General features: G+C 40.4%; 1 protein-coding gene across 1 annotated transcript in view; it reads right to left on the reverse strand.

Annotated features, from left to right (window-relative positions):
- The window catches only part of LOC144596498 (clathrin heavy chain linker domain-containing protein 1-like), a 46,232-nt gene that overhangs the window by 11,485 nt on the left and 20,571 nt on the right, over positions 1–14,176 (reverse strand). Inside the window, exons 7-8 of the mRNA XM_078404845.1 lie at positions 12,563–12,669; positions 1,780–1,951 (exon numbers count right to left, since the gene is read on the reverse strand). Coding sequence (XP_078260971.1) covers positions 1,780–1,951; positions 12,563–12,669 — 279 coding nt within the window. The remainder of the gene's footprint in view (positions 1–1,779; positions 1,952–12,562; positions 12,670–14,176) is intronic.

Consider the following 14,176-nt stretch of genomic DNA (forward strand, 5'->3'; position numbering starts at 1 on the left):
GAGGTAATACTGGCAATTTTCCAATCATCTGGGACCTCTCCTGTCTCTAGTGATTCTTGAAATATCACTCTCAATGCCTCCACAATCTCTAAAGCCATCTCTTTCAGAACACTAGGGTGTAGTCCATCTAGTCCAGATGACTTATCCACCTTCAGACCTTTCAGCTTCCCAAGTACCTTCTCCCTAGTAATAGCCAATCCACTAATTTCCACCCCCTGACTCTCTTGAATTTCAGGCACGTTGCTGGTGTCTTCCACTGTGAAGACTGATGCAAAAAAAGTTATTCAACTCCTCTGACATTTCTTTATTCCCCATTATCACTTCTCCTGCAACATTCTCCAGCAGTCCAACGTCCACTCATGTCTCTTTCTTACTCTTTATATAACTGATGGAACTCTTGCTCTGCTCTTTTATATTATTGGCTAGCTTGCCTTCGTATTTCATCTTTTCTCCCTGTATTGCCTTTTTAGTTACCTTCTGTTGTTCTTTAAAAGCTTCCCAATCCTCTGGCTTCCTATTAATCTTTGCTGTTATGCGCCCTCTCTTTTCATTTTATACTGTCCTTGATTTCCCTTGTCAGCCATGGTCGCCTCTTTCTCCCCCTCGAATCTTTCTTCCTCTTTGGACTGAAAAGATTCTGCATCTTCCGATTATTCCCAGAAATTCCTGCTGTTGCTGTTCCACCATCACCCCTGCTGGTGTCCCTTTCTAGTCAACTTTGGCCAGCTCCTCCCTCATGCCTCTGTAGTCCCCTTTGCTCAGCTGCAACACATCCGATTTCACCTTCTCCCTCTCAAATTGCAGATTAAAACGTATCATGTTGTGGTCACTACCTCCTAATGGTTCCTTTACCTTGAATTCCCTTATCAAATCTGGTTCATTACATAACACCAAAACCAGAATTGCCTTTTCCCTCGTAAGCACCACTGCAAGCTGCTCTAATTCCGCCGCATACTTCTCTCAAAATCCTAAAAATCAATAAGTTCATAAATTGTTGGAGCAGAATTAGGCCATTTGGCCCATCAATACAATTCAGTCACGGCTGATATATCTTTCCCTCTCAACCCCATTCTCCTGCCTTCTCCACATAACCCTTGTGACATTCAGGGGCAGAATCATCAAGCAATACAGCATGGAAAGATGCCCTTTGGCCCAGCCTATCCATGCCAACTAAATTGGAATAAGGGGTTAGTCCCATTTGCCTGTATTTCGTCCATAGCCCTCTAAACCCTTCCTATCCATATATCTGTCCAAATATCTTTTTGGTCATTATTGGAGCCGCTTCTATAGACCGATGACTTACCCTACTTTAAGCTCGGACAACTTTTTTTTTTGGTTCTGATTAACCTGGACCAGATCCACTTTTACCCCATTGATTAAAGTACGGTCAATGTTTACGTTTATTTCTATTTTGATTGATCTTAATATTGAAATAAAGTTTAAGTTTGTTGACTGGTACGGCCAAAATAGGAAAATCCTCTGATTAAAGTATAAAATTGTTGATGTTCATGCCTCTTATTTTCCTATCTGGTTCCTAAAGTATGTATGCTTTATTCTTTCCAAACTAGTTGCAATCTTTACACATCAGTCAATGAAATTCATTGACTACCTATCATTATTTGACTGTGATTTCTGAATGAGAAAGTCAGAGTGTGAGAGTTTAAAAACAGAATTTTCTTCTCTGGTTTCCAGTCAGCTGTATTATACTTAACTTTGTTCTCCATACTATGTTCTATAATAACATTTGTTCTATAATAATCATTTCGTTAAGATTATTACCTCTGTTGCATAACCCAGCGTATGACCAGGACCAATCGGTTGTGCTTCAATGCACATTTCACTCCCTCCAGTGACATTTTTGCAATAGGTGGATGTCTGACAGCAGAATAGTTCATTATTGCTTCAAAGAAATCCAAGAGAGGAGAAACATACCCTTCATATTGTGCGACAGCTGAAGAAGAAAATGCTAATATGTAAGTTTTTACAGCAAAATACTGAAGCACACCTTCAGTTATAATTCTTTTGCTTTTTAAAATTGCATATGGAATCCTGAGAAATATTTTAAAAAGAGTCAAATAGTTATATTTTTAGCTCACCTACATCATTAAGAAGAATGAACACAAGCCAAACTATGCCTCACATAAGGGAGAATAAGCACAAATTAAAACAGATTTCTGACTTGCATCACTTTATGATCAGTTCAGCAAGAGCTCCCTGGAAGACTCTCCCAGCTGAGGAATAATATGAGCAATTGGATCTATCTTAGTTCCAATTATTAAATTTGCCATAATGGAACCTCTCGTTATTAAGAGGGAACTTTATTACCACAAGGAACTATACAAACCTGCCATCTCACCAACCTATAAGATAATCCGATGTTGACTGAAAGGAATGAACATTTCTGTGGTGTGTGACCTGGACAGGAATTTGAAGATAGAAGCATCCCCAAATGCCTGTTGCCCTCAGCATTCTTAGTAATAAAAGCTGCTATAGACTTGATAACTTGCTGCCGTGTATCTTGCAGATGGTATCTCCAACAGAAGATCCCCCATAGAAGATAGCCACTTTTAAATGGGTATTAAAGTGCATGCATTTCACTACTTCTTCGAAAAAGTATTCAACATGCAATACACAGGCCTCTGGATAACAAACGAGTTCTGCTTTTAAAGATATTCATAAGTCAATTTTGTCCATAATGTATTTATTGATGTTTTGGTCCCTGTATCAGAAGCAGGAAAGATGACCAGTATAGAGCAATATGTAGCAGAGTGGGATAGAGGTTGGAAGATGATAGGTAGAAACAATGAGGATGAGATGATGTACAGATGAAACTAAGCGAGGGGAGGTGGGGGGGGAGGGTTGGATTGCAAATGGTCAGGGAGGTCATGATGAGGGAGAACAAAGGGTAGGAGGTGACTGGTGAAGCCAAATGTTGACAAGATGATGGCCAGATGGAACCAGGTGGGGAGTGGGGGATGGGAAGATTAAGAAAGAGAAGAAAGAGTGGGGGATGGGAAGATGAAAAACTAGGTAGACAGATATGGCAGGAGAGCACAGGGAAATGGGTTTCTGAAATCGGAAAATTCATCAAACTACCCAACCAGAAATGATATGTGTGTTCCACTTTGCTCTTTGCCTCTCTGTAGCATATAACCCAATGGTACGAATATTGAACTTTCCAAATTCAGGGAACCCACATCCGATGCTCTCTTCCTACACATGCTCATCTATCCATCGTTTTCTTTATCCCTTCTATCCTCCCCTTACACCGCCCACCATCCCCCCCCACCACCAAACTGGTTCTATCTGTCTATCATCTCCTCCAATTTTGGCTCCACCTATAACTAACTTGCCTCTGTCCTAACCTGAAAAAAAAAGTGCTGGAGTAACTCAGAGGGCCAGGTAGCATCTCTGGAAAGCATGTGTAGGTGGCGTTTCGGGTCTGGTCACTTCTTCAGACTGATTGGGGGAGGGGTGGGGGGAGCAAAAAAATGGAAGAGAGGAGGGCAGGACAAAGCCCGACAGGTGATGCAGGTGAGGAGGGTGATTTGATAGGGTGATGGTTGAATAAAGCCAGGCTGCTTTGATTAATCATTCTCGACAAAAATGATTCACGATTAATCACCCATGATTAATCAAGATTTTATCGATTAAAGTGATTACACTTGTAAACTCCCTTCTCTAAAGCTAGTACCAGAATAAGATGGTACAAGAATTCCTGGTTTTCTAAATAAATGTTTGGTAACTTTTCATCCAGATTATCCAGTAAAGCTAAGCGAAAATGTAAATATAATCAAACAGTTAAATGCGTTCAGAACATTTTGAACAATAAAATGTCGAATAACTGGATTTTTTTTAAGGCAAGTTCAGACGTTTGTGCAGCTTTCTTGTGAACAAAAATTATAGGAATTTTATAAAGTGCAAACATTGTGAAATAACTTTCAAATATCGGCCATCCCCATTGTCATTCAAATAACATCTGGAACACAAAAATGCCTTCAAATTTGTACCAGTGTCTTCAAACAAATCAGCTGGCATTCCATCCTGCACAACTCAGGGAACAATTCATTCGCATTTCAAGAATTCAACAGAAACACCTGAGTTTGTTATTGTACGTTTGACAGCTTTAGACAGAATTCCATTTGGCCAGAAGTGTCGACATCAAAATTGGCTGGAAAGTACAAAGTTTGAAAATCCCAAGTACGAGAGACGGAATTCGTGATATGGTTATGATATTTGGAACAACAATCCGGGAAGAAATGAAGCAGGAACTGAAGGAAATACTGGAATCTGGGGACGGCTTTACAGTAATTTTAGACAAGTGAACCTCAAAGAGAAATTAACGCTACATGTCCCAATTTACATCACACTGACAAGTTCTTTGGCCTCAAGATGGTATGAATCAATGGTTCAATGTTTGCCAAAAATGGACTAAAACTGATCATTGATAAACTTGAAACTTTTGACATTGATATTAAGAAACATGTAGTCGTGATGACCACTGATGGATCCAGTGTCATGAAGCTTGGTCAAAAATGAAGCATTTTCCAGCAATTATGTCATTCCCTTAGACATGGTTGATACGTTGTACAAGAGGGAAGTAACATGTCTGTAGATGGTGATGAAGATTAGAATTAAGAGGATCAACATCTATGAAGAAGCCAAGATGAGGTGTCCAATGATGAGGATAAAGGTGATGGAGTGTATTGAAGATCAATCCATGCATGCTGATGTTCAACTTGCAGACAACATTGCTGAATTGATTTTAAAAATCCTAAGTTTTTCCACAAATCATCGGATTTAGTGTAAAATTTGTCCAAATGTGAAAAGGGAAATGAGATGGCATTGATCCTTTACTGCAAAATACGTTAGAATTCAATGCTGAGGCGGTTTTTGGAACTGAAAGATGCCAGACCAACATTGTTTTGTGAGCTTTCATCAATTTTCTCGTCTGAAATTGAATTGCGGCTGAGTTAGCTGAAAGTTTGGATTTGATTGAAACGAGTGCCTTCGCCCTTGGATGATATGATTGAAATTTAGATAAACCTGACAAAATATTTCATTTCTTGCTGATCAATTTGGATTTGCAACCTGGTGATATCGGCAGAAAAATGTATGAAGCTCTTCGTGCCAGGATTGAGCAGAGAAAACCAGGCATATCAGGACTCCTCAGGTACTTGGATGAGCCAACGGATTATGACTCTGCCTGGAACTCACGTCTTGTGTTCCCACCACAAAAGATCTTGCCAAAATTGCGTGAGATGTTTACATGCGGCAGTTCTCAACCATAGTCGATGAATTATTTGATGACAATGATGAAGTAAATGATTAAGCTGTGCCCACTGCAAAACAAAATAAATCAGAAGAGCTTGATGCCATTCTCTCCAGAAAGAACAGAAGCCAAAGCCAATGGAGTCATATTCAAACTCACAGAATACTTTGAGAATATTGAAGTGAGAAATGCCTTGAAATACCTCAAAATGTACAAGTATACCTGAAAAGTGTACAGAGCACTTAGGGCAATTCCTCCTAGCTTAGTTGAATCTGAAAGATATTTTAGCGCTGCAGGCTTCATTGTGCACATCATTGAGTGATGACTGTTGATATCTTATGATTTTTGAGATCTATCATAAAGGTAGGCACAGCTTGAGTCCACGTGAGTGCCCATAGCTATAACTTGGAGAAGGTGAGAGGTCAAAGGAGAATTTGTTGAGGGTGAAGATAAGTTCCTCCTGGCAGAGGAGAGTGTTGGTAGATGGAAATTGTTTGGGTCTCCGTTTAAGGAAGAACTGGAGGTTTTTCATGGTGGGGGATGGAGGTGTACATCCAGTCCCATTACACTTCCATCCCTATCAGGAAGGTCACAAGGCCCTCCGGTTCTTCCTTGAACAAAGACCAACTATCTGGCCTCCTCACCTGTATCAACCTATTACCTACCAGGCGTTGTCTTGTCTCTCCTCTCTTCCAGCTCTCTTCCCCCCTTACAATCAGTCTGAAGAAGGGTCCCCACCCGAAAGGTCACACATTCATGTTCTCCAAAGATGTTGTCTGTCCCGCTAACTTACTCCAGCATTTTATGTCTATCTTCGGTGTAAACCAGCATCTGCAGTTCCTCCATATCCATTTATTTATCATCCTCACCCCATCTGTTTACATGTATCACCATCCTTCTATATACTGGTCATCTTTTCTATTGCCACTTGGTCTTCCAGCGTCGACTTGTATCTTTTGTCTCCACAGACGCTGCTTAACCCGCTGAGTTCTTCCAGCCTTCTATGAATATGGCAATGACCAGATATGATGTTGAGTGATGGATAAACATTAGATAGGGTTAACTATTCTGCACATTTTGAAGACGTGTATTGAGATAATTTACGTCCACTTCAGAAAACAGATGGATCCTTGAAGTACTGTTAAAATTTCCTTTGTGTTGCACATTTCAGTTTCCATTTTTGAGCTAATGATTGAGTCTCTTCTGACTGAGGTGAGAGTGACACGAACTGAGCCATGGTTGACAAGTTTACGAATGCATAAATCTAGATATTGGACTGCATTTATTTTTGATGCACTAAAATAATATTGTGTTTAGTGCTGATGCCATATTGTAGCCCTTCATTGTAATGTTTGTAATTGTAATGTTATTCAATAAAAACCTACAGCATTACCACCCAGAAAGAAGCATTAAAATATGACCTGCGTGGTTCATGACTGGGTCATACTCAATGCAGAACATACATAGTGATATATGGCACTGTTTGAAGTCAAGCATTCAATGAAAGGTGCCAGCCTTTGAAGTCACACTCCCATGGGACCTAGGCAGCAGCAATAGACATGGGAAGAGCTAGAGCGCAGTAAAGAAAGAGGAAGTTCCCCAATTACTTGGAGAGAAAAGTGCTCATTAGTGAGAAAATGTTGTGAGGGTCATGAAATTATGCTAACACCATTTGGCAAGACATTGTTTAAATGATCTCTTCTAGTGAGAATCCCCACATAATGGTATAGGGCACAAAAGAAAATGTGTGATTTGAGTAATTTTGTATGACCTGCAGATGACTAAAAATACTGCCCTCTCATACTGTCAAAGATGTGTGTGCACATTTTGTATGACCTGCAAATTACTAAAAATACTGCCCTCTCATACTGTCAAATGCACTTGCGGCCACCTATACACACATAAAAATATGCACACACACGCAGGCTACAATACTCATGAATTCATTTGTCTTTTGCAGGAGCAGGCACATATTCCCCCGCATCTCTTCATCATAAGTGGAGTCGTACTTATGCAGTCGAACTGTGCAGGGAGCTGATACTGGGAAGCATAGACAAAAGAAAAGACACATATGAATGTCTGTCAACTGAGCCAAGTCTGGTTCAGGAGATTGAAACAATGGTGGAGTGGTCTTGGTGCAGGTAATAGCACATTCATCTATCCACTTCAAAGTGATAGCTTGGTGTCCACGACATTATTATCTCTCCCTGACAAGGTCACTAAATCAGTTCCCACCATAGCCTCTCACCTATGCTTCACACCCTGTCACCCCCAGCTGCTCCTCATATAGCCATTTGCACCAATCTGAAGCTAGGAAAGATTTGTGGGTTGTCAAGGTCATCTATGTGAATGCAAAATGAAAGAAGACAGCCTTCTAGCAATCGGAATACTGCCACAGAGAAAACACTGCAACAGAGTGCTAGGATACTGAAACCCACTTACACATATTTTCAAATGTGAAAGGCATTAAATGTGCAACTTTATAATGGAAATATTACTATTTTCCATTTATGTATTTGATTTTCCTTGGTTAAGAATTATCTTCAATACACTAGCAACGTTCAAAAACATTCTCATTTGGCCCTTAAGATTTTTCAGTGTACAGAGGTACGGCCCATTGGTATGGCAGCAATTTACATTGCTCTGAACCAAAGGTACTAGAGGAGCAAGATAGACCGCTCCGTCAAAATCGCCTACACTGAAGTGTAGTATACAAAGGAGCGGAACATCCCCCATTTTAGTAAGTAAAACCCGCCGTTCGCTTTGCCTCTCGTAGTGTAATCAGTGTTTTGGGGGAACAGTATGTGTGATGATACCATAAAAACGCAGAATATATCTCATCTATCAATTGACAGATTTTTGTTATTTTTCTTTTTAAATGTTTCTGCAAGTTTCTGCCTACTAAAATGGCGTCATGACATACTACGGTTTTTAGGGTCGAGTGGTCTATCTTGCTCTGCTCTATTATCTTTGCTCTGAACCCTGTGGTATCTTACCTAGAAATGGTTACTAATTAAATCATTTTTACATCTACATGCTCAACCAATCCTATGCCAAACTATTATCCAACACTTTCCCCAATAGAAATTATTGACTTATTGCAGCAAATTTGTTTGTGAAATAATTTATGTCAAAGGTGCCATGTCGTTTTGAGCCATGTATGTGACCGCCAATGTGAAGTTGATTTCTATTGGTCATAGAATCATACAGCACAGAAACAGGCCCTTTGGCCCAACATGCCCATGCCGACCAAGATGTCCCATCTACACTAATCCCAACTGTCTGCATTTGGTTTGTCTGTCTGTCTCTGTCTGTCTGTCTTTCTGTCTGTCTGTCTGTCTGTCTGTCTGTCTGTCTGTCTGTCTGTCTGTCTGTCTGTCTGTCTGTCTGTCTGTCTGTCTGTCTGTCTGTCTGTCTGTCTGTCTGTCTGTCTGTCTGTCTGTCTGTCTGTTTGTCTCTAAAACTTTCAGTTTGTTTGTGTGTATATGTTTATGTGTTTATGTGTGTACCATGCCCTCTACACAGCCAAAATGGTACACGACAGCGCGTCAATTTTAGGCCCACCCTACTCACCATTCCCCTCTAGTGTGAATAAACCCACTTTTTTACTTTTAAAAAACAATTTATCTAATAAACTTTAATAAATGCGCTCCCCCCCCCCCCCCCACCCCCCCAGGCGAACCAGAGGGAGGACCAGCGCCCGTCCCGGCGTGTCCCGTGCCTGATCTTCCTCCCATGGTGCAGCGACAGAGGGTCTACCAATGCAGGAGAGGTTTGGACCCAACGGATCCACTTGGTCTAGTATCCTTCTAAACCTTTCTATCCACATACCTGCCCAAATAATTACAGGATTTTAGGGTTCTTATTCCAATTTCAGGATTCCAATTACAGGCTTCTTCATCCCTATTGGTTTGACCGAATAATACTTAACATGGTAAACTTTGTGGGATGGACTCATTAGAGTGAAAGACTGGAATATATGAGAAAGTTTGCAAGGAGTAAAGTTGGTCATTTAGTGCCTTTCTCATTTGACAATTGTGTGAATGGATTTCAACATTCAAGTGTTGCATTGTAGTATTATCTGTGGTTGTTTTCTGGTTGCTAGAAGGCAGTATTCTTTCTGTTTCATGTTGCCCATTTCCTTGGTGCCTCATTTTTATTAAGAATTGAAAATAACAGCTAACAGTGAAAGCATTAGCCAAAAGTAATTGTTTGTGTGGGAAAGAATTACTTTGCTCTGATCACGTTCAATTGTTGTGAACTGAGTGAACGATATTGCTTCTACTGCAGAGACATTCAGTTCTTCCGAATTGTATATTTTGAATTGATGAAGTGGTGCTAAGATACAGAACTCCATGAAGGATTTCATATTGCGGAATGTGTTTGGACCTCTTGGCTACTGCAATGACACTAATTTGGGTTATAGTACTTGTCGATAAGTGTTTGCTGACCCAGAATGGAGAGCCTTCTGGAATAAACACACATGCTATGTTCAACTCCAAATTTATGATTATGTTCATAAACTTCCTCATGTTTTCACATACCAAAACGGCAGCCATAGCCCCTTTTTGTGCTTGTTTCATAGACATGTTCCTTTGCCATCTGAATTATTTTCTATCTTCACTGAGCTTTGTCAGCTCTCGCAGACCACTGCTGTATCCTGATTTGTTACAGCGAAACTATCGAGCTGCTAAACTAATTACCCGAATGGTTGCCCTGACATTGACAACAGCTTTTCCTGCCTTTGCCAATCACATCACCTGAGCTATTTCACCCAAGAGACTCACAGAGTCACAAGACGATAATATTACATTATTGCACACATCCTTTTGCTTATACCTGCATCCTGTACTGACCACATTTTTCTTGTGTTTTCAGATATTATTTCCACAGCTGTAGCAATATTCTAGGCTATTTCAAATATTGTCTCTAATGTATTAAAAAAAAAGCTTAGGCTGCATGGATGAATCTACAAGCTCTCTACATGCCAGTTCCGAACTCACAATGAGATATCCAGTGTCCATGGACTGCAACCAATCTGTCAACAATCTAGTGGATGTGGTCTTGCATCAGGTCTTTTCCAAAGAGCTCAAATGAGGATTATTATGGCTGGAGAAGGACAAATCAATATGGAGATGCTTGACACAATGAGAGATGCCAAGGAGGAGCCTGTCATCAACCTTTCTCAGCATTTGACATGAAGCTTGATGGCTATTCGTGTCAGTCAGAAAATGGTCTGCATGCATCCAACCACCTTCTTCCACTATGGCACTGGATTCCACTATAAGTATGGGGTTGTGACAGCAGCAGTACAATCTCTTTTCCAGCAGAACAGTGTTGCTTTAGCCTAGGAAAGGCCCTGTGGGCCTATGTAACAAGAATCTACTGTCCTCTGTCAGGATCTGGATGTCATTGGCTAGGACATCATTTATTGGCATTTCTGGATGTCTTGGAAAGGTCTTTGTGAGCTGCCTTTTTGGACTGTGGCCACATTTGGAGCATTGTGTTCAGTTTTGCTTGCCCTGCTATAGATGTAACGAGCTTTTCTGGAAAGAGTGCAGAGAAGATTTACGAGGATGTTGCTTGGACCCAAGGGCCTGAGCTACAGGGAGAGGTTGGGCAGGCTAGGACTTTATTCCTTGGGGTGCAGAAGGGTGAGGCGTGATCTTATAGAGGTGCAACGTAGGTTTAAGGTGACAGGGAAACGATTTAATAAGAACCCGAGGGACAACTTTTTCAGACAGAGTGGTATATGGAACGAGCTACCAGAATAGGTAGCTGTACGTAGTAGGTAGTGCAGATGCGGCATCTTGGTTTGCACGGGCAAGTTAGGCCAAAGCGCCTGTTTCCATGCTGTATTACTCTATAACTCTGCAAACTATCGATGAGGAAGTGATCTCAGACTCTCCTGAATCTGGTGATGTGAAAAAGAAGCCACCAAAGCCCATCAGTGAGGAGGATGCATGACCTCCGAGCTACTCAGAGTTTGCAGCAAAGTCACCATGTTGGGAGAGTACACTGATTCAAGATGAGTGAAGTGACGCCGAGCTCTCAAAAACAAACCTTTATGAATGCAGAGGGTGGATTTGTGACGGAAAAGGTTTACTAGAGTAACAGTAAAGTCAAAGCTGTGCTTACTACAACATTTAAGAGTCACCTACATTCTGGCAGTTCCACTATGCCTCGACAGTATAGACCCAATTGGGATCATCCAAGTCAGAGTTGCAAATAGCTTTACAGCCAGAAACTTTTCGTTCCACTGAAAAGCAACAACCTTCCAACAGGAAAGCACAGAGTTGTAATAGTAGGCCAAGCAAACGCATATGGAAAACAGACACAGAAGAGAAATGTATGGGGTAGTTTGTGAGCTTAAATACTTAGGAGAATTAACATGATCATTGTTAGTGTATAGGTTTAAGCTAATATTGTCACACTTTTATTCCATTAATAAAGATATTGAGGAAGATTAATTATTTTGCTCCTACTTTCATGACATACTGCGAAGGCCACTGATGCATCCTTTGATGGGAAAGAAGAGTCACTACAGGGGATTAATATTAGTTCTTGTTACTAAGGAACCCTCTTCAACAACACATGCATTGTTAGTAGACAAAACAAGTTAATATCATCAATTGTGAGGCCTGTGTCAATAGATATGGTTAAAAAAAACTTGATTGAAGTTATTTCTCCAAAGTGAAAATGTTGTATGACTCAAGAATCCAACTTGCAGGTGGTTAAATACCCAAGTAATTAACAATATTCCAAAGATTTCACAATTTTCTGCAAAACCTCAGTGCTTGATTGATTTAAAAAAATCACAACTGACCTTCGGCTTGCAAAAGATTGAAGAAGGATCCCGACTCAAATTGTCAGCTATCCATGTTCTCCAGATTTGCTGAGTTACTTCAGCACTTTATGTCTGTTTTGGAAACCAGCATCTGCAGTTCCCCGTTTCTACATTCTGAGTTTAAAAGAAGCTTGGGGAACAAAATTTGGCTGGTTAAAGGAAGCATGGGGACTTTGGCCATTTTGAGTTTGAAAAGGAACAGGGAAAAGGGGCTCCTATGAGTTTGAAACGAGCAAAACCATTCTACTTCTAAAATAAGATATGTTTACTTTTTTAACCGTGCAGATGCTGAAATCTGGAATTAAATCAGTATGCTGGAATAACTCAGTGAGTCTAATGTTTAATTCTTGACTTTGAAAGACAACTAGGAAAAACATATAGTTGATGCAAGATTTTTATGGTAGAAGCATAACAAATAGGAACAAGCAAAAGGCAGAACTGACCCTTGAACTTTTCCATGATATCCATGTTATTAAGGATTCCTCTGGGGCAATTTGCTACATATATAGCGGCTGCCTTATATTGTTTATCATCAAAGAGTTTTGTAAAGCTGAAAGAAAAGTAGCATTTCTAAATTAGATACAAATAAATATTCCTACTGGAGCTTTAGAAATACACCTTGTTTAGAATTTCTTGTTCAAAATCCTTGTCTCAATTAGTTCCGAACTCAAGAAGCACATTTTTCACTGGAAAGTGTAACATAGACATATAGCATGGAAACAGGCACTTTGACGCAATAGGTCTATGCCAACCAAAATGCCCCATCCAACCTGGATTTAGTCTATATCTCTTTAACCTATCCACGTACCTGTCCAAATTTCTTTTAAATGTTGTTATTGTACCCGCCTTAACTACTTCCACTGGCAGTTCGCTCGAAATACCCACCATCCTCTGTGTGAAAAAAGTGCCCCTCAGGTTCCTATTAAATCTTTCCCATCTCATCTTAAACCTATGACCTCTAGTTCTTGAGTCCCCCTACCCTGGAAAAAAGACTGTGTATTCACTCTATCCCCCTCATGATTTTATACACATCATCCTTCAGTCTCCTGTGCTCCAAGGAATGAAGTCCTAGCCTGCCCAATCTCTCCATATATCTCTAGCCCTCGCGTCCTGACAACCACCTTGTAATTCTTCTCTGCATCCTTTCTAGCTAATGGCATCTTGCCTGTAGCAGGGTGACCAAAACTAAACACAATACTCCAAGTGCTGCAACTATATAATACTCCGTTGTACAACTATAACATCACTAAACTTCTGCACTCAATTCCATACTTGATGAAGACAAATGTGCCAAAAGCATTGTTCACCGCTTTATCTACCTATAACAACATTTAAAAGACATTTGTGTAGATGGGGCATCTTGGGCAAGTTAGGTCAAACGTTGTTTCTATGCTGTATTAGTAATTGGTTGAGACGTAGGAGAACAAGAACAGAGGACAAAGAAATCTGTCAAACTTTGACAAATTTAGATGCAGGATGTGATAAGTGCTCCAAGAATCTGTACTATAATCTCAGGTTATACAGCACAGAAAAAGGCCCTCCTTGCCAACTAAGTTGCTTAGTCCCACTTGCCTGTGTTTGACCATTTAAACCTTTTTTATCCATGAACCTGTCCAAATATCTGTTAAATGTTGTAATTGTACCCACCTCTACCACTCCCGCTGGTAACTCCTCAGGTCCCCTTTAAATATTTCCGCTCTCACCACATATTTATGGCCTTAGTTATAGACTCTCCCACCTTGGGAAAAAGACTGTGATAATTAACTTTATTCTAAGCCTCTGATCATTTTATATACTTCTACAAGGTCACCTCTCAACCTCCTATGCTCCAGGGGGAAAGTCCCAGCTTATCCAATCTCTCCTTATAACTCAAGGTCTCAAGCTTTTAAGAGAGAGTTAGATTTAGCTCTTAGGGCTAAGGGAATCAAGGGATATGGGGAAAAAGCCAGAACGGGGTACTGATTTTGGATGATCAGCCATGATCATATTGAATGGCGGTGCTGGCTCGAAGGGCCGAATGGCCTACTCCTGCACCTATTTTCTATGTTTCTATCTGT

Source organism: Rhinoraja longicauda, chromosome 9, assembly GCF_053455715.1.
Source record: "Rhinoraja longicauda isolate Sanriku21f chromosome 9, sRhiLon1.1, whole genome shotgun sequence".
In the NCBI taxonomy this organism is placed as follows: domain Eukaryota; kingdom Metazoa; phylum Chordata; class Chondrichthyes; order Rajiformes; family Arhynchobatidae; genus Rhinoraja; species Rhinoraja longicauda.